This window comes from Phycodurus eques, chromosome 7 (assembly GCF_024500275.1).
Source record: "Phycodurus eques isolate BA_2022a chromosome 7, UOR_Pequ_1.1, whole genome shotgun sequence".
In the NCBI taxonomy this organism is placed as follows: Eukaryota; Metazoa; Chordata; class Actinopteri; order Syngnathiformes; family Syngnathidae; genus Phycodurus; species Phycodurus eques.
Window position 1 is genome coordinate 30,385,892 of NC_084531.1, and position 23,568 is coordinate 30,409,459.

The window sequence follows — 23,568 nt, forward strand, 5'->3', positions numbered from 1 at the left end:
ACTGTCTTCAGGTTTTTAGCAAGTGACCATCACACACGCACGCGCACACACGTTTTGACTGAAGATTCCACGACGCCGTCCGTCTCGTCTCGCAATCAATACAACACGCGCGCGCGCGGACGTCTGTCGTAAACAAAGACGGACGCCGACGATGACCGTTCGCTCCACATCGGAATTCAGAACAGCTCACTTGAACTTTTTCTGTTTACGATCGTTGATAAGAGCGGCCGATGCGTTTTGGCGGCGGCCGTGTTGAGTTCAGGAAGTGAACGAACGCTGCGCCCGTGCTGGCAAAACTCTCAAAAGCGGGAATGACTCAGCAGTCCGCGCTCCGGAAAGCATCTCGGCTCCTAGCGGCTTCTACCACGCGTGTTTTGGGGATGTGGGAGGAAACCGGGGTGCCCGGAGAAAAGCCACGCATGCACGGGGAGAACATGCAAACTCCACACAGGCGGGGCCGGGACTCGAACCCCGGTCCTCAGAACTGTGAGGCAGATACGCTCACCAGTTGTTGCGATACGTCGCGGCATTTCATTACAATCCGCAGATACGCCAAGAAAATGTCCTTAAATACTTAGTACAGTTATTCCACATCCTTGATATCCAGATTCAGGTCCACGTACTAGTACACTCTTCGTCCTCGCTGCTCGAACAACTGTCTTTTACTAGTAATAATTTTCCACTACTGTATGACAACGACAAGTTACTAAATTGACATCAACGCACTACTCGCTCTACTAGTAAAGTGCTAGATGTTAACTAGTATGTCCCTAGCAGTACTAGTGGCACACAGTTGCCAACTCGTGCAGCGTTGCCATACTTGTGACATAGTTGTCCGTCCTACTGCCACGCCAAAGTTGCCTCACTAGTAATGACAGAGCGTACTAGTACATGGACCTTAAGCTGGATAGCAAATATATTGATCAGCGCAATAGTGTTTTCGCCCACCACTGTGCACTAGTAGGACAACAACATGATACTATTGCAGCAAAAGTGTGCACGAGTTGAGATCTATTACTGTGCTATTGGTACAAGTGAAGTCGAATTTTAGGATTTCACCAGTAGTATTAGTAGTTGTCAACTAGTGTCATTTTGTGTCACTAGTAAAATAGTTGTTAGACTCGTTGACCAAAGTTGTCCTACTAGTGAGGACAAGGGCCTACTAGTAGATGGACGGCCTTTGCCCTCACTAGTAAGACAATTCAACACTAGTGGTATGATTACTGTGCACTAGTAGAACAATTTACTGGGAAGGTTTCTTTTCCACCACTGTTTAACATTTCAGCACACTAGTAGGACAACTCGATATTTGTGAGGCAAAACTACTAGTGCATGACGCATGCCTATTAGCCGGGCTTAGTAGTGTGACTAGTGCAGCACAGTAGTTTACTAGTCAAGTTGATTTGCATACTAGTGTGTATGGAGACGAGCGGTATCAAATTAAGGCTCGTCATTGGTTGCCAGTGACTAACAACTGCATTTCCCAGAATGCTCTCTGTTGCGCCCCCTCACGCGCGTCTCGCCAGCGTTTGTGCTCATGAATAATGAATTAGGGGCTGTTTTGCCATCGGAATCCTCACCAATGTCTCTCCAGCGACCCGCCTGTCTCACCCGTCCCCTCGTTCCAGTCCGCACTAATGGCTGTCTGTCTTTTTCCAGCCCCGCGTCTCTCGCTCAGCGGCCTTCCTGCCTCAATTCGAACCCTCACTAATGTCTGCCTGCTTAGCTGTCTCGCTTTCTCCGTGCGTCAGGAAGTTTTGAATTCGCACTGGCGTCCGTCTGTCTCCGTCTGAACGGTCTTTCCGCTTCACGGACAGGTTCTCACCCATCTGTCTTCCCTCCCTCGTCGAGTTCCCGTCCGCTTGCCCCTGGCGACCCCTACCCGTCTTTCAGATCCTGCCGAATGTTCCCCTTCCTGTTGTCACAGCTGCCCGTCACGTCAAACTTCCTGGAAGTCGTTGTGGCGACCCGGCCTGGTGTCTGCCTCCCCATCACCGTCCCTACCCGTCTCGCGTCCATTTTTATAGTGGTGCTGTGTCATCTTTCTGCCGGTCTATCTCCCCAACTGTCTGTCTGCGTTTTGCTGCATCAGGATTTTTTTTTTTATTTTTTTTTTATTTTATGACTGTCGGGCCCATAACAAGCCCAAGCCCAAGCCCAAGCCCAAGCCCATCCCCATCCCATAATAACCACACCTCGGCTCACGCTCAGCAGCTGCATTGACGATACCGCAGTACTGTGCGCTTGTACCCGGCATGCATCGCGCTCGTCCCCGCCCTCCGTCGCCCAACTTCCCTGGCCACCAACCTGCCGGCGCCTTCTCTTTGCCCTCCATCTCGCGCTTCAGTCCTGGCGAAAATCCACTCGCCGACGTCGACGTCGTCGTCGTCGTCGTCGCCGTCGCCTGCTCCTGCTGCTGCTGCTTCTTCTGCTTCCTCTTCCTCCTCCTGACTCAGCTGGGCGAGCGGACGTCCACGAACGGGAGGAAATGTTGGTGAAGGCGGCGAGAGGAGGACACGCGCGTTCACCTGCGCCTCTCTCACTGGCGCTGTCGCCCCTTGCTTGTGTGAGCCAATCAAACGCTCGCTCGCTCTCTCTGGCCCCTCCCTCTCTCTCTGCCTCAGTGCATTGTGGGAGACTCGAGTGAGCTCATCCTTCAGCAAACAAATGGAAGTACAGCAAGATGTTACATTTATGCTGCCCTTTACAAAATGTTTCCATTTCTTTTTTGTTCTATGTGAGAGCCTTGCCATTTTGTTTATTCACTGTATTTGTTTACACAATATGTACGTATTGCACCGTAACATTTAGATTTTATTTGATATATTGTTAAATAAAGTTTTTTTTTTTTTAAATAAGTGACCTAATCCACCTTTTAACAGCACAACTAGCGCGTCCCAATTTTAAAATATAAAATTCAAAAACGTAATACAACAATGCACGGCATTACAAAGACAAAGATGAATACCATTGTTATTAAAGCAAGAAATATAGTTAACCCTTGATCCCCTAATCGCCGATGCTGATTATTTAGCACACTGTAAAATGTTAGCAGACTTTCACAATATTTTGATTTCACACTAAAATACCGTATTGCAAATATCATTCTGAAATCATTGTTTCAGTGTATTATCTGCCCAAAACGTTCTACATCAAGATTTGGATTGCAGAAACACCGTTTTCCTGTTCTTTCGCAATAAAATGTCGTATTAGACCATTTTCTGCGATAACAATAAATTAGTGGAGTTTCAAAGCAATCAGCACGTCGTATGACAGGAAGTGACGTGTTTTTCCCAGCACGCATTGCGCCACGCAATCTTCAACTGTTGCCGTAATTAGTACGTTTATCTTATTGTAACGTGAATGGTGCGTTTATGCTACCCACGGTTTGTCGAAGGTGCGACTTATTGAGCTGTCGGGTTACATTTATGTCGAGCGTTGTTTTCATGGAACCCGGACTGCGGGTGTTCGAGTGACGTCCCGGTCCCTTTCAGCCATATCCTGAAGGTCGAATACTGTTTTCACAGCCGCATTCTGCTATTTCGCAGTATAATCCACCTTTCTTTCTTTCTTTCCGCCCGTAAGCTTGCTGTCTCGGCTCCAAAACAAGCGAGCCAGCGAAGGCGTCGACCGACCTCGTCCTCACAAAGTCGACTTTTTCTTGAAAAGTCGACTTGAATGTGAATTTGTATTCATGTCCCACGTCCGTCGTCCTTTGTTAGCTATTGTGCATATCTACTTAGCGCAACCAATCAGAGGTCAGAAAAATGCCGACGTCACTGTGAGCCGGCGAGCAGGCCTCGCTTGAATATAAAATGTTCTGTCTACGTCCACGACAGACCAAAGCCCCTGAAAGAAGAAACAAAGTTCAGATCTTGAATCTTAGATTTGATCTCTTGGCGAGTGGAACGAGGTCAGTATCTTTGTGTTTGCAGAAAGATACTCGTATGCGCCGTTGTATTCGGTCTTGGAACTGATATTGTGCCCCTTTGTAGTTTTCACCGACCGTGGCTCTTTTTCCAACCGATCTGCAAATGAAGCGAAGCAGCCGCCTGAAAACGTCCGGCCGACGGACCGCTCCTATCTCGCTTTTCCCATGCCTCTCGCTCTCTCTCGATGTCGCTGGCGCAGTTTGTGCCGGGCCGTGACGTCACTAAGGTGACGCCGAGAGGAGGAGGACGGCCTTGCGACAGAGGTAGAATTGAGATAGAAGTACTACAGAGCGGAGACAGTTGAATAGAACAGCCTTTATCTGCACTTTTTGTGTCGCGCTAACCCATTTTCGACTGATAGCGCCGATATATTTCAGCGGGGAATATCCAGGCTTGTTGTTGTTGTTGTGCGCCTGTGAATCGGGAAAAAAAAATCAGAAAATGAACTTCACCCGGCGCGAGAGGGAAGGAAGTCAGAAAGGAGGCTTGGCAAATGAGCGAGTTGTTCATCGTTAAGACTTTATAGTGACTCTACTGTACAGTGAAGAGGAGGAGGAGGAGGAGGAGGAGTGACAATCTGGCTCCGTGGTGTACGTTTGCATAAAAATTCAGAGCAGCAACACAACAACTCACAGTTCAAAGGTTAGCAACAAAAGCGCACAACACATGGATTACATCGCCACCAACCACGAGTGTGTGTGTGTGTGTGTGTGGCACTTCTCTGTTGTGTTAGTGGTGTGCACGCTCGTACATCGTGTGTTTGGGCGGGTGTGTTTTTCACTAATTGCACTTGAGGATGAGGGAACGAGAATCGCACGGCCACGATTAGATTTTCTCTGCTTCTTCTTTGTGCATTATTAATGTGATGGAAATCTTTCAGACTTTTCACAACACAAACGTCAAAAGAAACAAAAAAAATGTACAAAACTTGCGCTCAAGCCAACCAGCTCAGGAAGGACGACGACTCCCATGATGCCTTGATGCAAGAGGGTTCTGGTAACTGCAGCTCACTTTCTTATAAAGCCTTTTTGGAATTTTGTAAAGTTTCTTGCATTAATTTGGTCATCCCGAGCTATTTTACATACAATTTTTCTCTAACAAATGCCTATTTGAAAAATCTAATGTGGCCCTTGACCCCAAAAGTTTGCCCAGGCTTTAACTAGATTGTAACACACCCAAAAAAAAAAAGAAAAAAATACTTTGGTCTGATTTTTACCTTTTAAAAATGCACCAGAATGACATAAAACTTGCAATTTTTTTTTTTTTACCCGCAATTTGCAGTTCTTTTTGTCATTTGAAATGTATATACTGGAACAAAAATAAAAGTACATTTATACGAGGTATGTAGGCGTGTCTGAGCTGGTTGCGTGGAACACGACAACAAACCAAATAAGCACACCAAAAAAAATCAAAAAACTCATCAGAACATTGAGGCTCAACAAAAGTCAATTTACAAAGTCCACAATATACAGCAGATATGTCATTTTGGAGCAAATACATTAAAGATGAAAAAAAAAAAAGCTGCAGCAGTGCAACACAAAAACGGCAGAAAACAAATGAGAGATGAGTGCACGTCGTGTAACGGGAACATTCGTTCACGATGCAGCAGATTTGCAATCCTGAGTGCCGGCGGGCAGCGGGTACGAGACGTGGCGGTAAAACCGAGGATCGGGCGTACAATCTGAGCTGAGCTCCGGAGTTTGCATAAAAGACCGATCCTGCCGCCGTTACCGTGCGCGTGTGAAAGGGGAGACAGCTTGGAAAAAGGTTTCACGCGCGGGGGAAAAAAAGCGGAATGTGCATGCCAGGCCACTAGGTGGTGGTGTGATATAAAGATAGATGATTTTCCTAGATGAAAGCATCTTGAATCGCGGTACCTTGATTTAGGCGTATCATTCGTTCGTACCAAGCGTGTGAATTTATGAATTAATTAATCGAAATTCCATCAACACGTTGCAGCCTCCCCAAAAAAACAGTGTTGCGTGTGCTTTTAATGGGCGTGGCCTTGTGAGTGACATCAGGAACAAATCCAGTCAGTGTGTGTGAGCATCTGGGTGTGACTTGTGGACTACAGCAGCTCCTTGCAAATGTTGCTATTTTGTATTTCATGATTGATTTGTTCAATAAATATCTGATCGGCTCTCCTTGCCTTCGTGCCAGGGCTTCAGTACCTTTTTTCCTTTTTTTCCTCAAAACTCAAAATCTTACCAGAATGTCTGATTTGGTGTCAAAACTAACCCGATTACACCTTAACCGTAACTTTTTGTTTTCTTCCCCTTCTTATTTATCGTAAAATATGTGGAAACGAGAAGGTGAACCGAGTTTGAAATCGAATGCATTCCTGTCCAAAATGCCAACTCTCTCTAAAAAAAATAAAAAATAAATGCTCTCTCCAACACACAGACACGCTAACATACTCACCAATGCTAACGCACACGAACACAAAACACACGTGCTAACAGACTAACACAAGACGCACACATACATGCTATCACACACGTGCAAACACACTTAACATGCATACGCTAGCACGCTCGCTCTCACACACACACACAAAGTAGCCTATTTCGCATTAGCGTGCGACTACAATCAAAAGGAGTGCGATTGGTGCTTTTTACATTCGGTGCAAACTTAAAAAGAGTCAGATGATAAGTAGTAGTCAGGATGATTTGCACGTATCCGCACCTTATTTTTTTTTTTTTTTAACAAAAAGGCTCATTGACAATGGAACGGTGAAAAAAAGCTTCACGGTGACAATCTGGCCGCTGTTTGAAAAGAAAGCCAAAAGTTACGAATTTGTCACACTGCTACCATACGTGGAGTCAAAAAGGGAAATATCTGCGATTACATTCGCACATCGTGGTTCGAAAATGATAAGTGATTTCACATTCGGTTTGTAACAATCAATACAAGATTCTATTGTGAGAAAAACGCACTTGGAAATCATTCCAAGTTGGAGAAGATTTTCCCTTTCGGTCTTATCGAATGAATGCTCTACGCTTTTCGGTGCACATTGTGAAGTAGAAGATAAGGTCGTCGTCGTCGTCGTCCCCCCCCCCGACGTAGAGTAAGGCCGCACTAAACAAAAACAACAACACTATTTTCCTACCGGATGATTATATGAGATGGATTTGTTTGTGATAGAAATCCTAATCATAGAAACTCTTCAACCGTTTTCTCATGCCTTTTTTCTGGTAATATATATCTTTTTTCTTTTCTTTTCAGTGTGGCCCCAAAACGTCTTGTTCCTCTTCTGGTTTTGCGAGCGACGGCGACTTTGGCTGTGACGAGCCGACGTACGCGCATCGCGATTTGATCCTGACGTGTGAACACTCAGCAAGTTCTCGAGGCTCCTTCGTTTTGCCGTCACTCCCGACAGCCGAGCGGACATCCGGGCGGACTCCGTATGGCGGATCCATTGCGACGAATGTCTGCAGGTGGATGTCTCTGGATTTCTCTTGAAGGATTCCTTCATGTGGATGTCTGCGGTTGGATGACCCGGGCGCAGCTCAGCAGGTGGATGACTCCAAATTCATTTGTCCGCGTCGAAGTCGCCGAACGATGAAGACAGGCCGATTTCTCCAGGTGGATTTCTTTGAAGGACTTGCGCAGGTGGATTCTTCGTCTGCGGGTAGATGACTCCGGATCGGTTTCTCCGGGTGGACGACGCGGAGTCGATTTTTCCTGGTGCATTTCTGTTGGAGGATTCCAACAGGTGAATTCTTCAGGATGGATGACTCCGAGTGGACTTCTCCAAGTGAAATTGTTTCGATGCAAGTGTCCGAGCGGAGAGGTGGATGTCTTCAAGGGGATTTCACCCGGTGGAAATGTGGATGTCAGCCTGACAGCTCAGCAGATGTTCACGTGGAACTGTCCGGGTGGATTCCTGCGGGTGGCTTTACAAATGTCAGTCTGAAGGCCTCCAGTGGGTAAGAACACAGTGAGGAAGGACAACTAAGAACACTAGAAAATAAACACCTGATTGACAGTGTGGCAGAGGAGGAACAACAACAACAACAACAACAACAAAAACTGTGGTGAGGGAGGTGGGTTTTTTTGTTTTTTTCTTAGAAGAACTTGTCGTCGATGCGGAAGTGCGGCCGCGTGACATCGTCCGGGTTGATGAAGACCGAAATGGACTTCCCGGGGTTCTCCGTGACCAGCTGCTGGAGCTTCTTGGCCAGGCGGTCGTCCGGCTGGTTCTCCCCGCCGGCGTCCGACTGCGGCGACGGCAGGTTGCCGGTGCTGCCGCGCCACTGCAGCTCCACCGTCAGCCTGTTGGCGGCCTTGGCGTGCTCGATGGTGGTGCGCAGGTGCTCGGCCGGGTCGGAGCGCACCGACGAGAGCTTGCGGGCGTGCAGCACGGCGGCGGCGTCCGACAGGTGCTCCAGCATGTTGCACTGCGGGATGAAATAGTTGGGGCAGGTCTTGTTGACCAGGCAGTGCTGCAGGTCGTCTATCAGGCCCAGCAGGAAGTGGGCGGAGAAGTCGTCGTGCGCCAGGTAGTTGGCGGGCAGCCGGTCGCAGGCCCACAGCATGACGCTGCGCAGGTGGTAGGGGCTCACCGCCTTGGGCCGCGACAGCAGCTTGACGATGATGGCCTTGCACGCCTGGTAGGCCTGCATGAGGCCGGGCGAGATGCACTTCTTCAGCTGCACCTCGCTGCGGGCGAACGACAGCCGCCACTCGTTCTCTCTCCGGCCCTTGTGCGAGCAGGCGGGCACCAGGTAGAAGCCGCTGATCACTTCCTCCTCCGTGATCTTGCCGTCCCAGAAGTGGTTCTCCATCAGCCAGCTCTGCGCCACGGCCGGCCAGCCCTTGAAGGACACTACGGGCACGACGTCGTAGAGCATTCGGCTGCTGCCCACGCCCAAGATGACCGACACCACGGTGCCGTTGCGCTCCACCTTCTCCACGCGGGGAACGCCCCTCTGCGGCTTCTTTTGGACCTGCGTGGGCGGAAGTACTTCGTGACAATTGGCGCTGCAAATCGGAAGTGCACCTCAAAGGTTGGTGCTTGGCCCTAAGCTTTTCCATACTTACAAGATTGATGTCCTACTTTTAAAAATGTGTCATATAAAGGCAGATATTTGCTTGAAAAGTCCATCAGATCAAATTATATTTTCCGAGAATAAAACCCCTCTGCAGCTTTCTTTTGCACCTGTATCGGCGGAAGCACTTTATGACAATTGAAAATACAAATTCGGAACTTTTTCAGGTTACATCGGGCGTGCCTCAAGGGTCGATTACTTGGCCCTAAACTTTTTCTAACTGACATCAATTTAGAGGCCATACTGCAATTATATGGTCATTATTAGTAGGCGGGCTCACACCTTAAAACTCCATTCGCTATTCGTAGCGAGGGCAACTGCCTAGCGAATCACAATCGAATCATTACTCCTCGTACTATTCCAAAATAATCGGAAAATCTGATTTATTTGAAAACAATCTTTTGAACCGGTAAGAGGGTACGCTGGAAGGTTTTGACCGAAGTGTTTTAGCTGCCACGTCTCCGTACACAGATTTTTTTCTTTTTTGTTTAAAACGGCTTACTTTCACGAAGATCCCTCGCTGTACCTGGCCCACAGATAGACTCCCGGGTCTGTTTTGCACTTGTCGGTGCCATAAATCCTCGCGGACCGAATCAAGCTGCCACCGTTGCAGCTAGCCTGCCGCTACTTAGCCTGCTGTCGAGCTAGCCGCTCTCATAATCTGCAACGCAGTGTTGGATAAACATTCTCTCAATCAATCTGCCACAGTTGCCCTCTCGAGCGATGGCTTCCATTGTGGTGCTTACACGTTATCCGTGCAGCTCATTGTAGAGCTGCAAAAAACATAAGCCTCCTTCGGTGGAGAGCTGTTTATAAAAAAATAAAAAATAAATAATAATAAAAAAACTTCATGGAGATCTCAGCGAAGCTACGACGCGTACGTGCACAGAAGCGATGCGCAGTAAGACCAAATGGCAGCACCCATAGGTAGCATTCCACCACTGGAATGCTACCTATGTGGCACCACAGTATTTTATTCTTTTTTTTTTTTCACGGGGATTTAAGAGTGAATCTGAATGGCCACTAATTTGTTTGTCGCTTTAGTAATATTTAAACTATGACAAAAAGCATGGTTTATTTCTAAGAAAAGCCATGATATTGAAGTCTAAAAGTAATTTTGCCAGAATAAAAAAGTTGTACTTTTGGTATTTCTTTTTTTTTTTTTTTATATGAATGAAGTCTGATTTTTTTTCCGAGAAAAGTTTCAATCGAATTTTTGTCAAGAAAAAAGGCCCTACGCAGCTTCTTCTGAACCTGTGTGGGCGGAAACATTTTGACAATTGGACATGCAAATTCCTTTTTTGAGGTCATATCTGGTGTGCCTCAAGGGTCGATGCAGAGCCCTAAGATTTTGTCTTACATCACTGATTTACAATCAATACAGTGAACCCCAGCATATTTGCGGCTCACTATTCACGAATTTACCTCGTCACATTCCCCCCCCCCCCCCCCCCCCCGAGGAACCTTCAACCCATCCTCAGCTATTCGTCGAAAAGAATCACCTATATCACTGCTTCTCTTCATATTCTGTTGCTCTTTTTGTAAAACTAAGTTGCGACAAACTGGCTCCAATTCAAATTATAAAAAAACAAATAATGATTTGAAAATCATTTGTATTATGTTACAATACCAACAGACCTCCAGTAGCACCAGTGAGACGGCCTGGTAGAACCAGTCTGCCACCAGCGTGGGCGAGAAGAAGTAGTTTGCGGCTCCGCTGATGTGCTCCACCACCGTGCAGCAGTCCTTCCACTTGCTGATGGTGCCCTCGTCGAAGAGGCGCAGACTGAGCCAGGAATGTCCCAGCGCCGAGTGCCTCATGTCCAGCGTGACCGGCTGGTTGCGGTCGTGCAGCTTGAGCGCCGGGACCAGCAGCGTGAAGTCCATGTCGTAGTCGGCGCCGCGCGCGTACACGCTCAGCTCGTCCGTATCCATGTCCACCACGCCCTCGCGCACGCCGCCCGACAGCAACAGGTACTCGTTGGCCACCGGCAGCTTCTGGTCCAGCTTCTGGACCATTCCTGGAGGACCCGGCGGCACAAACGCAACAAACGTTTCGATAAAAGAAAATAAGTGATCCCCCGCTATTCGCGGGGCGTAGGGACCGACCACTGGCGCAAATGGCGAAAGCCGCGACTAACTGATGCCCGCCTTCCTTCAAGGGTTTCGTAATTGCGTATAGATCCCACAAGATGGAAGTAAAGCGCTTCAAACAAAGAGATGATGCAAAATAAAAAGCATGCACGTAACATGTACACAAGCATGAAGACGTGTTACATAAGTGTGTGAAATGGGTCCATTTCTCTACACAAACAATCGGATGGGACCGCAAAACAAGAAATGGGTGGTAAAGTGTTTTAAGACACCTGGGAAGTCTTTTATATTGTGGGGGGGGGGGGGGGGGGGGGGGGGAATCGTCTTTTTCACACTATATGGTGGAAGGGCGGGTTTGAAAAACCTGTCTGCGCATTCAGATAACAAAAGATATTTTTGCTCGACTAACCTTCACACTGACGTCCGTATTACACCAATTGGTGACAATTGTACACAAAGGAGGCTGGGGAGACACTCGGGTGAATTATTAATGCACGTTTATCCATGCGTGTGCGAAAGCACACTTTCAAAGGTTTTGGTTACACTAAACGCGTTGGCGATGTTACAAACTTTGGCCAAAATGCGTGCATGTACAGTAGGCGTGTATAAATGTGCGTCTGTCTGTGTGTGTTTGCGTGTGCATGTGTGTTGCTCTATTTATATATGTTTGCGTGTATTCCTGTATTTGTATGCGGTGTGTGTGTGTTTTTACATATGTTTGTGGATCTGTGCGTGCGCGCTCCTCACCCAGCATGGAGAAGATGAAGTCCTTGGCCGTGTGTATCTCCAAGGCCCGCTGGTCGTCGTACTCGCGCTGGTCGTGCTTGCTAAACTCCTGGATGAGCCGGTTCAGGTCCTCCATGCGGGCCGCCGACCGGAAGTCCAACTCCGGCCCGGCGCAGCCGTGGGGCAGCCTGCCGGCGGCGACGACCGCGGTGGGGCTGTTCCCGAGGCTTCCCGTCGAGCCGGCCCGACTGGAGAGAGCTGGGGCGGCCATGGTTTCAGCGGTCCTTCACACGACGGTGAGCCGAAACGGGCGTCAACGAACGGAACCGACACCAGCTCAGCGCACCCACAATCACAGCCACAAACATCAGCTCACACAACAACCGGAACAGAGTACCGCACTTCCGGCGACGGCGCCGTCACAATAAAAGCTTCCGCTTCAACAGGGCGCGCGTCCAGCGTATGAAACGTAAGAAAATGTACGTAAATCGTATCATATCAACCCGTTGTTATTGCGGCATGCATAGGAAGCCCGCTAACCTGTTTCCGGGTTTAGTCCTATGAAGTAAATAAAAAGTAAAAGAATAAAATAACTAGAGCTATTGAAAGGAGATGTTGTGATGTCGTTCACACTGGCTCGTCACTTGCCTGTTGTTTTGTTACTCAGGCTGTTCATACTTTGACCTGCAAGTGTCGCTGTAGTTATTCCGCCAACCGCGCTCGACAGGGCTTCGCTTCCTGACCCGGAAGTGAACATTCACTCCAACATGGCGACGTGGAGGAGTTATTTCGTTCTGGTGTGCCGGACTGGCGAGGACGTTCTCCGGAGCGTGAGGGGAAGCAGGTGCGAGACGCGGCCGAATGGAGGGAGCCCGGGCCGGCTGTCATACATGCGAACACCCGCTGATCCGCATGTTTGTTAGCAGTGTTAGCATCTTAGAACAGTGCAACTGAAACGGGTGCTGATCCGCTAACGCTACCTTGTTACTCTGAGATGCCTGCGGGGTTTATTCATTGTGTCAGTGCTTTAAAGAGAAACATTTTTTTCAATTAGTATTTCGCCAATTTTCACCCTTCTACTACCACAGTTCTCCACCAATTCGTTCCATTCCAACTTGAAAATGTTCTCGTTCAGGAAACCTTGGGCACGAATTTCCACACAATTCCTCATTGCCCATGAAAATAATTCCTATTGAAATGAACGGACACGTTTTTCCAACTTAACTTTTCCTTCCAGAATTCTAAGCTCTTTCAAACTGTTCAGGTCATTCAAGACATCTTGGGAACTATTTTGTCCATGACCTAAAATCCCTTTTATTTTATGATTCCACATTTCCATGACAACGTTCCAGATATTTTACACATTTACCTCCCCTTTCCACAATTCTTGACCGACTCAAACCATTCCAACTTCAAAATGTTATCACATTCAGCACATCTTGGGAACGATTTATAACAGTCTGCAATTTTCACAATAAAATTCCCAAACGAAGCGATACGTTACATATTTACTTCTTTATTCCACATTACCTGATGTGTTAGAACCATGCCAACTTCAAGTGTCGCGTTCAGCATTTTAACCATTTTAACAGCAACCGCATGTAGTTTCTAATCAAATTGCATTCTTCACTTATTATTTTTGAAATAAGTTCCGATAAAGATGTTATTGTTAAAATAGTCAACATAGTCAACAACTTTGCTTTTTTAGTGGGCTCTCAATTTCATTTGGTCATTTGTTATTTTTTTCCAGCTATTTGCCATTTTCAGGCTCTGGCCTTCCCGTGTGGCGTTCGCACATTCGCTTGAGTACCCGTAGAAAACCCGTGCTCGCGTGGCTTTTCTCCGGTTACTCCGGCGTGCTCCCACATTCCAAAAACACGCTTAGAGTTATGAAAATGCAGTTTTAATTACAAGTTAGCCTCTTGAAAATGTAATTGTAGTGGAACTATTTCAATTACTTTCTCGACGTAATATAACTTAATTAGATTTGATTACATTTGAATGACTCTTCTTAATTTTGAACGACTGCATCAACGGGACCTTTAGATGTTTCCCCCCCCCCCCCCCAAAAAAAGTGGATTGAAACCATAACTGTAAATAATAAATTAACAAAACATGACAATATAACTACATAATAAAAACATTTTTTTGTGGCATTATATGTGTACAGCTTGTGGAAAACATGATACCATGTTGACCTCATGACAACCAAGTGAATGTTCCAAAAAACATTCAGCGAAAATGTTGAAAAGTAAGTGTTCCGTTGTGTTCAAAAGTGTAACGGTGAGTCTAACCTTTTCCAAATAACAGATAAACTACTCATAGATTGCACCACCAGGTCACCACTTCAAGGTCATATTTGGAAAAGTATGTCACGTCTGAGACTACGGCTGAATGGCACATGATCAGAGGGAGCCGATCGCAAGTGTCGGTTTTAGATTCAGGAATTGATATGAAGGAAAATCATTTTTCAAATGTGACTGAACCAAAAGCAACTGTATTTTAATGACACGTTCTCCCAATATTGTAACGGATCGCAATGGTGTATTTTTTGTAATTCAGTTACGTAAAGTCATTGCATGTAAGTCGTTACTCCCCAGCACTGGTTACGTGGTAGGGATGTTCAATATCTGGTTTTGGTACTCGCCCATTCCCAGTTATGAGTTTTGTGTTGTTGTTCTCCGAGTGTCCAGCAGGTGGACTCCCAGCTTCGAGCAGCGTTCCGGCTTCCGGAAAGTCGTCAGGAAGCCGGAAAGCAAAAAAGGGGAGGATGAACTTGGACACTTGAACTCGTCGGAGGCGGCGTCCCGCCGGCGGACGTCCAGCCCTCACTGGGAATCGGCGCCGCCTCCGTCGTCCGGCACGCCGCGGGCCTTCGGCCGCCTGGTGCGCCCGCTGCTCTTCACCGTGGGGGTAGGTGGCGCCATTGATGCATACGCAGTGAAGCCTTGAGCTACAGGTCACCGCGCGTTTTTTTCAAGCTATACGGGCAGTTGTTCAGCTGATTATTTGTATTTTTTTTTGATTTGACAGGCAAACAAAACTGTATAGATTTATCATATATTCATTTGTCCAAAAAAAAGGCTTCACGCTGTTTTCGAATTGATATTTTACTTTTGTGAGAATTGAAATTATTGGCAGTTGCTAAGCATAAAAAGGTCATAATTGTTTCTAAGAGAGAAAAAATATTCTAAAGTAATATTGTTCAAAACTTTCAGTGGCAAAATGTCTTTACTGTTCGATATCTGAACTGTAGTTTTATGATTTCCAACATGTTTTGTGAAGATGCTAATGACATTTTTGTATATATTGGATTTATTTTTTTCTCCAATTGCTTCATTCGCCTTTTCCATGAAAACGAACACAAACGCGTCCTTGTGTCGAAAGACGTCCTTTCTTCGCTTGTCTTACAAACGTCGCTCAAGTCGTCGCTACCGTTATTGCTCCTGGCGAGAGCCTCGTGATGTTGTTGCAATACACCCCAGGCAGCCGTTTTGCATTCCCACAATAGCAGAAAGCAAAATAAAGGCTGTTTTTTCTCAGATAGTCATGCGTACGTATGAATAGTTAGCGACAGCCGGAGGTCCGACTCACGTCGTGTGGCGGCCCGCCCGCGCTGACTTCCTGTCAGTTTACAGGCTGCTCCTTCGGCTCGGCGGCCATCTGGCAGTACGAGTCGCTCAAGTTGCGCGTGCAGAACTACTTCGACGAGCTGCGAGCCGATTGGCTGGAGAGGGTGCGGCCGCAGAAGCGAGGGGACGTCCGCAAGGAGGTGAGAGACAATCGGTCCATCGATTGATCCCCTCGCCCGCTCCGATCTCATCTCTGATTGGCTGCTTGTGTTTCAGGTCAACCAGTGGTGGAACAGTTTGAGTGAGGGACAGAGGACGGTCACAGGTGAGTTGACCGAAAATAATAATCCATTCATCTGTCAATTGTTTTTTTGATTCATTGAAGAATTGGATAAAATACCCCGAAATTTAAATCAATCCATGGTTCAAGTATCTCGCCACGAGTGGAACATTGTGATTTCCTAGGAATGTTGTAGAAATCCTCGTTTGAAAATGTAAATGCTGACAGATGTTTACGGAATGAAAGGGTTGCATAGTGATACTTTTCACTTTAATACCGTTTTAAATCATCCGTTTGTGGGAGTGTGGTAAATAATATAATACGACGACACGCACACTTTACAGGATACACAATTATTAGAAGTAAAAAACGGCTCCCTCTTGTGGCTCACCACAAGTGATTAACATGGTCAGTGTCTTCACGTAGATGAAAATTCATCCATCCATTTTCTGGACTGTTTATGCTCGCGAGGCTCGCAGCATTAAATATTAATAATAACACGATTAAAGGTAAGTTCGGCAAATTTGTTATTTCAAAATCGTGTATCAAACTGGTAGCCCTTCGCATTCATCGGCATCCAAGAAGTAGTAGCTCTGTGTCAAAAATGCTCGGCGACCCCTGCCCCGAATGATGAATCCATTATCAAAATAGTTTGATCATCGATTCATTGTCGCCTTTGAAAGCTGGAGAAGATTTCCGCTTCGTTGTGTTTGCTCCTCAGCCATCGTGGCGGCGAACGTGCTGGTTTTCTGCTGCTGGCGACTCCCGCGGCTGCAGCGCTCCATGTTCAAGTACTTCACCGCAGACCCCGCCTCCAGTCAGACAAGCTCGTCGTTGGCACTTGAGGAGACCCATCGAATGCGTATTTGCGTTCTTCACGTATTGTGCGTGTTTGCCTCCAGAGACGTTGTGCTGGCCCATGCTGCTGTCCACTTTCAGCCACGTGTCCTTCTTCCACATGGCCGCCAACATGTACGTCCTGTGGAGCTTCTCCAGCAGCGCCGTCTCCATGCTGGGGAGGGAACAGTTCGTGGCCGTCTACTTGTCGGCCGGTGAGAGCTCGACGGGCGCACGCGCGCGTACATGCGCACGCGCTGATGCGGTTGTGTGTGTGTCCTCAGGCGTGATTTCCACCTTCTTCAGCTACGTGAGCAAAATGGCCAGCGGGCGGTTCGGTCCGTCTCTGGGCGCGGTGAGCCACTTCCTGTCTCGTCGTGCCTCATTGCCACAAAGGCCACGGAAAAGAAGCCACGTGATACGATGTCGCCACACGACGGATGAAATGTCAAACGTGTTGTGTGCGCCTGCGTTTTCAGTCGGGCGCCATCATGACGATCCTGGCCGCAGTTTGCACCAAAATGCCCGAAGCCAAACTGGCCGTCGTCTTCCTCCCGATGTTCACGTTCAGCGCCGCCAACGTACGACCGTCCGTTCGCGCTTCCGCCGTCCTTCCGCTCGTCCGCCTGTCCGTCCACTCGTCTGTCTCGTTGTCTCTGCGCAGGCGCTGAAGGCCATCGTCGCCATGGATACGGCAGGTTTGGTGCTGGGTTGGAGGTATTTCGACCATGCGGCGCACCTGGGAGGCGCCTTGTTTGGCATGTGAGTCCGACGCCGTCCGTGCGACGGTACATCGCGGCTCCACACGAGGCGCCAAAAGCTAACATCTCATTTGGGAATGAAAGGGGGTGAACCCTCACTATATCACGGTTCAGTACTCTGTGAATTTTTGTATTCGTAGCTTGCGTTATTTGCCCTACGCCAGGATTTTGAGTGTAGACATCATTTCTGAGTTGTTTTTAAGTATGACTTTCGATGACATGAGCTGTCGCTCTGCCGATATTTTTGCCTCGTCTCGCGAGTCACGACAGCTCGCGGTTTGGCAGCTAGCGAACAGTTCTTCGACAAAGAGGCCGAGTGCGCTTGCGTCAAGCTGTTTATTGCCACTCCCAGTTGAAGTTGACTTTAAAACTAAACATAACAAGAGAGGTCAAGTTTTTATTTCACCAAACCACATAACTGTGAAAGTCTGCTCGCTTAACGCTAACACGCGATACTAAACGCCATAGACTTGCTAACAAACTGGTATTCATGTCACAGTAGTTATAAACCTTAGAACAACAGATATTTCATCACAAACGCTGCAGCAACACATGTAGACAGAAAACGTCGCGCTACTTAAAGGCACATATTCTTTATGCTCTGTGAAGAACAACTCATAGTACTGCAGTTTATATTTAATCCCCCCAAAAAGTTCGACTTGTTCCCGTCCGATCTGTTTCCTCCCACAGTTGGTACATCCTCTCCGGCCACGAGCACATTTGGAAGAACCGCGAGCCCTTTGTCAAGTTTTGGCACGAGCTGCGGACCGGTCGCGGCGGCGGAAACGGAGGTGAGCGAGGAGGCTCCGTGTAGGACGCGGAACGGTGGGCCCGACGTGACCGATACTCGTTGGGAACTTGAGAAACAGTCGCCGCTGTACAGACCAGACCAGACCAGCCAGCCACTTGGTGTATGGAGATGTCCCAGCTGATTTCATACTTTGTCACTGAAGTCTTGAAAATGATGTGTTATAAGGCGATTAGTACAATCTCATCTCTTTATTCCTGTCCGGATTGTCTTGCCAAAAAAGACAAAGATCTTGCTTCGTCTGTTTTTTGGACTCCCCTTACGTAGGAATCGGAAGCAAAAGATTCGATCTTGACCGCAAATGTTCTTTGTCTTGAAGGTGGCACAGCCGATTTGGAAATCTCTTGACTTCTGTCCCGATCGTCTTGCCAAAGCGCTAGCCGAGGCAATCTCGCTTTGTCCGCAGAACCAGAACACGCGATTCCGATCATGGATCTTCGTGGTTGTAGGGTGAGGGCTTTTTAGATCATGAATTGAAACAAACTACTGTTTAAATGAGGATAGGATGGGAAAAAGTTGAGTTTAGCTTTTTGCTGGAAAACGGCGCTAATTCTGAAAGTGACAAACGGTGCCGTGATGCGGCGCAGCACTTTGGCAAGACGCCCGCTCACGCGCAGTCGTCGTTAATTGACGTTTGGCCTGCTGCTTTGTGTTGTTGATGGATTTTTGCGACACCAATAAAGACGCATTTGAAAGCGTTTGGAAGAAAAGGACTGGTTACTATTCCAAGGTGATATATTTTCCATATTTTGAAAGAAGTTTGGGGTGACTTTTCAACGTTATTCGCAAACTCCTCCTCATCGTTGTCATTGCGGAAGTGAAAGTGATGAATTTCGCTTTTGACCTCCGCCGGGGAGCATTTCCTTATGATTGTATGGTATAAACTCAAAATGAGACGAAATTGCACCCAAACATTTGTTTCCTGCCTGTTAAACTCGCAAATCGCCACTAAATCTCGTGACACGTTAAGTCAAGTTGAGAATGATTTTGATCTTTCTAAGCATTGTTTTGGATACGTTCCTTTTGACTGACAGCAGATGACCTGCAAACAAAGTCTGTTTGACAGTCCACAAAGTCCACACACACACACACACGCACACAAGGTGGGTTATTATTATTTTTTTTTTAATTAAAACAATCAAAATCCAACTTCATAACTCATGATCTTGAAAGAAGTTCCAAATCGTCATCGAATCAAATTCCCATGAAGTGAAGTCGGTGTCAATGTTAATGACGCGAATGATTTGTTTGAGGCTGTTGCAGAGGTTCGAGGTGAAACTTTGCCGCGTAAACACCGACGCGTGTTCTGGAGGGTCGACCTCCTGCGGAGTTCGTCGACCCGAAACGCGCCTCAGAGCCATCGAGGCCTCCTCGCGCCGGCTTTGAGCGAGCGACCCGAAAGCGCCGCAGCTCCACTTCGCCCTCCACTTCCAGACTCGAGCGGGACGGTAAGAACGCCACCGTTTGGGTCGCGTTTATTGTTTTCGGTCAGAACTTGTGAAGAAAGATGAGCTCGGTGCCGGAATCGGTTGGAATGAGAAAAGCGCTCGATTCCGCGACGTCGGCGGCGTGAGCGGCACCGCTGGTACCGGACCCCTGACGGCGTCATTGGGGTGCTTTACCAAGTGTTCATTCTGGAAGTTAAACTGATAAATGATCTTTTTTTTAACGTAGAATTCAAAAAGCCTTTTGTTTTTGAAGATTCAACTCTGGGAACAAAAAAACGAAGCGACCGCTGCATAATCCGTTTCGTTGACTTTGCTACTTAAGATTAGCATTGTTGTGTTATTGTGTAAACCACTGACATCATCAAATTCCAAATACAAATTGTTATTATATAGTGTTTATTTTCAGAATATAAAAAATGCTCAAAATACCAATAAAAGTACAGCGTTCGTTTTTGCAGGACTGTAAATTCTATATTAGTGTCATAAACACTGGCAAACAAAAACACGACACAATGCGGCGTTCGAGGTCCTCGGCGTTTGCTTTCCAGCGTAAATCAACTGACAATCGATCCGCCTTACGACAACAGTCGTTCACCGTTACATGGAACAAGCAAAAGAGCCCTAAAATGGCTGCTTCAAACCACCGCGGCAGACTCCCTGTGTCTTTTGGCCGCTTTTTTGTGGCTCTGCTCATGATAGACGTGTCCACCAATCGCCAACGAGTCGAACGTCATTTTGTGTCGCGTCTGCGGGCGCAGGGCGCGATGGCGGCGGGCCTGCTCATTTGCGGCCTGGCGGCGGGCGTGCTGTCGTGGTGCCTTCAGTCGAGCTGCACGTCGTCGCAGCTGTGGAAGGTCCGCAGTCGGGCCGAATCTCTGAGCAGCAGCCAGTGGCAGTTCGAGGGCCTCTGGATGAGCTGCGTCGCCACCTCGCTCGGAACGCTGCAGTGCACCAAGTTCAAGACGCTGATCGGTCTGCCAGGTCGGTCGCAGTATCCGCTGACGTCGGATGCTACGGTGTCCACATATATTTGTGTGCTTGTTTTTATTTTCATCAAACGTGTAAATGTACATCAGACGCTACGGTGCGTCCATATGTAGATCTGACACGGCCCTGTGTACACACATCAGACACTACTGTATGCCCACATGCAAATCGCACACTACAGTATGTCCAAGCGTACATTTTACACAACAGTATAGCCGTGTGTACGTCAGACACAAGGCTATGTCCTTATGTACATTTGATACAAAAGTCTATCCGAATGTATATCAAGCACTACAGAATGTCACCGTGTATATCAGGCACTACAGTAAGGCCATATGTACTTTGGATACAAAAGTATATCCACGCGTACATCAGACACTGCAGTTTATCCATATTTACATTTGATACAAAAGGGTATTCACGTGTCCATCAGACACTACAGAATGTCGCCATGTACATCGGGCACGGCAGTGTCCAAATGTACATTTGGTAGGAGTCTATCCATGTGTACATCAGAGTCGACGGTATGTCCATGCATACAGTGAGAGCAAAGTATTTCCACGTACATCAGACACTACCAAATGTCCATACATACTTTTGATGCAAAAGTGTATCCACTTGTACATCAGACACTACAGTATGGCCACATATACATCTGAAACTAGCGTGTACACGTATATTAGACACTACAGTATGTCAACATGTTCATCCGACACTACCGTATGTCTACATGCACATTTGATACGTAAGCAAATCCAAAGGTACATCAGACACTGCAGAATGCGCCCACGTGTACGTGTTGTGTCAGTGCATGTGCAGGTGTGTCGCGCTCTGATGATGTCATCGCTGGCGGTGGGCCTGGCCTCCGTCATCGTGTCGGCTCTGGGTCTGAAGTGCAGCCGAGCGGGCGGCGGCTCGGAACGCGTCAAAGCGCAATTTGTGCTGAGCGGAGGCGTCATGCTAATCCTGTCAGGTGAGCGCACGCTAGCCCGCGACATGGACGACGACAGCGCAGATGACCGTGGACCTGTCCGTCCGTCTGCCCGTTCGCAGGCGTGTCCACCCTGATCGCGGTGTCTTGGTATGCTGGCAGAGTGATCCGTGACTTCCACAATCCTCTGTACGCGGGAATCAGGTCAGTCACGACGGTGACCACGACCACCAATTAGCGTCTTGAGTCCTGCTGAGGGGTTTTAACAAGGGTTGGGTTTCAAATAAGGGTTACAAGTCAGGACTAGGGTCTTGGTAAAAGTGTCGAATTAGAACAAAAGCGAGGGTGTCAAATTGGGTTTTCAAGTCAGGTTTCGAGTATCAACTTAGCATTTTGAGCTTGGGTGAGGGTGTTTAACAAGGTTTGGGTTTCAAAACCCAAACCAAAACGAGGGGTTTGAAGTCAAGGTTAGGGTTTTAAACAAGCTTTAGGGCAAGGGTCGCCACTAAAAATTCGCTCGCCAAGGTTTTCCCAGGGCGAAGGTCCGAACATGGAAACGTTCCGGGAACCTCTTTGCCGGCGAATCGCTCCTCCGGAGGGAACGTTCGTCTGTTCTTTGTCGGCTCGCCGGTCGCGGCGCGGTGATGCCGCTTTTTAATGCCGTGCCACCTGAGAGGTCAGAGGTCATGGGCATGGGCATTTAATATCGCTTTTCGGCCTCGCTGCTCACGCGCAGAGATTTCTCCGGAAATCTTCTGATGATATTATGGAGTGTAGTTGCAAGAAATGGCGCCATTTCTTGCAACTGTACGTTGAGGACCGTTGTTGGACTATTTGCTCACGCAGTTGTTCACATCGCGGCGAACTTAGCACATCCCCGAAAGGCTCACTTGTTCACGAGCACGGGTCCGCGAGAGACCTCGACTCGGTCCGGACCCCGACCGTTTCAAGTTTGGCGCTTTAGGGTTGCGAAGTTAAGGTTTCAAGTGCAGGTCTTCTGGTCCGGCTCCTGACATGACGTAATTTGCAAAATGATGTGACAATGTATTCATTGGTCGTGACGGCGTGACGTGATGTGCGCGTGTTGCAGGTTCGAGCTGGGCACGGGTCTTTATCTGGGCTGGGCAGCTTCCGGTGTGGCGCTGCTGGGTGGCGCAATGCTCTGTTGCTCCTACAGGAGGAGCTCTTCCTCGTCCTCTCCTCCCGCACGGTACTCTCCATTCAGCCTGTAGTACCCCTTCCGCACACAACGAGGGCGCTGACGGGCAGCTCATTCACCACTGCTAGTTTTCTATTATTAGACGCCCAATGTTGTCGTGTATGTGACGTCACGTGATGACGTCCTTTGTCCCTGCAGATATTTTTCGTCCTCGAAAAGCGGTCAAGGTCACGGCGCGAACATCTACCGAGCGCCACACGCCGCCTCCTGCGAAGACGGCGCCAAAGCTTACGTGTGAGCGGGCGGTCCCTGAACGCACCGTCGCAGCTCCACCAGGAGTCATCATATAAGATCTTTGTGTGTTTTTAAAACCGTTTTGCTCTTTGACTTTTGCCTCACGTGTTGTGATTTAGGCCACGTGCCGCCCAAATTGAGACTCACGACTTCATCGTAATCTGTTTAGTAATAAAGAGGTTTCATATTCATTTCCTCATAAAAATGTCTTGCGTTAACCCCAACTTTTGTTGTGTTTCAAGTTTTTTTGGTTTGAAGTACACAGCAATTAACATTGACACCGCTGGGTTGCAAACAACAGTGAGGGTAAAAAAGAAAGTCATCGTTTCAAGACAGGGTTAGGATTTCAAATGACAGTTTCAAGCAAGGGTTCGAGTTTAAAAGTACGGTTTCAAACTTGGGCTAAGGTGTGAAATTAGGCTTTTGAGACACGGGCCCGGTTTTTAAAAGTTGAGTTTCACTTTCAACCGAGGCTTAGGTTAGCAAAGTACGGTTTTAAGCGGAGGTTAAGGTTTCAAGTCAAGTCACTTTATTCGGTGCGCCTGCCTCACGGAAAGCATCGTGGCATATTGCGGCAACCCCCGTGGATGACATCGTTGTCTTGTCTATTTCCAGCTCACTCTTTACTGTATGGGCGTCACGTGTATTTATAGATGCGCGTTTGTGTCAATAGGGGAGGAAGAGGAAA

At 47.7% G+C, this 23,568-nt stretch overlaps 4 protein-coding genes and 1 long non-coding RNA gene across 8 annotated transcripts in view; 3 read left to right on the forward strand and 2 right to left on the reverse strand.

The window, feature by feature from the left end:
* Positions 1 to 4,170, reverse strand: part of LOC133404919 (fibroblast growth factor 12-like) — a 20,900-nt gene extending 16,730 nt beyond the window's left edge. The window contains exons 1-2 of the mRNA XM_061681444.1: positions 3,386 to 4,170; positions 2,308 to 2,654 (exon numbers count right to left, since the gene is read on the reverse strand). Coding sequence (XP_061537428.1) covers positions 2,308 to 2,335 — 28 coding nt within the window. The 5' untranslated portion in view covers positions 2,336 to 2,654; positions 3,386 to 4,170. The remainder of the gene's footprint in view (positions 1 to 2,307; positions 2,655 to 3,385) is intronic.
* On the forward strand, positions 3,293 to 11,319 carry LOC133404920 (uncharacterized). Of its 2 annotated transcripts, XR_009768890.1 has the most exons (5): positions 3,293 to 3,758; positions 3,840 to 3,913; positions 3,996 to 4,928; positions 7,158 to 8,941; positions 10,620 to 11,319. It is a non-coding gene; the product is annotated as an uncharacterized LOC133404920 (long non-coding RNA). The 2 variants fall into 2 exon arrangements; XR_009768889.1 differs by having other exon boundaries at positions 3,293 to 3,913.
* On the reverse strand, positions 5,463 to 12,207 carry LOC133404916 (nucleotidyltransferase MB21D2). The gene is made up of 3 exons (XM_061681440.1): positions 11,825 to 12,207; positions 10,622 to 11,004; positions 5,463 to 8,881 (listed from the first exon to the last, which is right to left on the reverse strand). The coding sequence occupies exons 1-3, from the start codon at positions 12,072 to 12,074 to the stop codon at positions 8,000 to 8,002; spliced, it is 1,515 nt and encodes a 504-aa protein (XP_061537424.1). The 5' UTR covers positions 12,075 to 12,207; the 3' UTR covers positions 5,463 to 7,999.
* Positions 11,750 to 18,753, forward strand: LOC133404917 (presenilin-associated rhomboid-like protein, mitochondrial). Of its 3 annotated transcripts, XM_061681443.1 has the most exons (11): positions 11,750 to 12,282; positions 12,471 to 12,647; positions 14,497 to 14,716; positions 15,435 to 15,575; positions 15,652 to 15,700; positions 16,377 to 16,472; positions 16,558 to 16,707; positions 16,777 to 16,847; positions 16,972 to 17,073; positions 17,157 to 17,254; positions 17,944 to 18,753. In XM_061681443.1, the coding sequence occupies exons 2-11, from the start codon at positions 12,571 to 12,573 to the stop codon at positions 18,065 to 18,067; spliced, it is 1,128 nt and encodes a 375-aa protein (XP_061537427.1). In that variant the 5' UTR covers positions 11,750 to 12,282; positions 12,471 to 12,570; the 3' UTR covers positions 18,068 to 18,753. The 3 variants fall into 3 exon arrangements, with proteins under 3 accessions (XP_061537427.1, XP_061537425.1, XP_061537426.1); XM_061681441.1 differs by having other exon boundaries at positions 16,377 to 16,707; XM_061681442.1 differs by having other exon boundaries at positions 11,750 to 12,272; positions 16,377 to 16,707.
* A 1,520-nt stretch (positions 18,754 to 20,273) lies between these two features.
* Positions 20,274 to 22,961, forward strand: LOC133405408 (claudin-7-like). Its single transcript, XM_061682310.1, has 5 exons — positions 20,274 to 20,490; positions 21,305 to 21,469; positions 21,550 to 21,631; positions 22,518 to 22,637; positions 22,785 to 22,961. The coding sequence occupies exons 1-5, from the start codon at positions 20,274 to 20,276 to the stop codon at positions 22,882 to 22,884; spliced, it is 684 nt and encodes a 227-aa protein (XP_061538294.1). The 3' UTR covers positions 22,885 to 22,961.
* Positions 22,962 to 23,568: the final 607 nt, after the last annotated feature.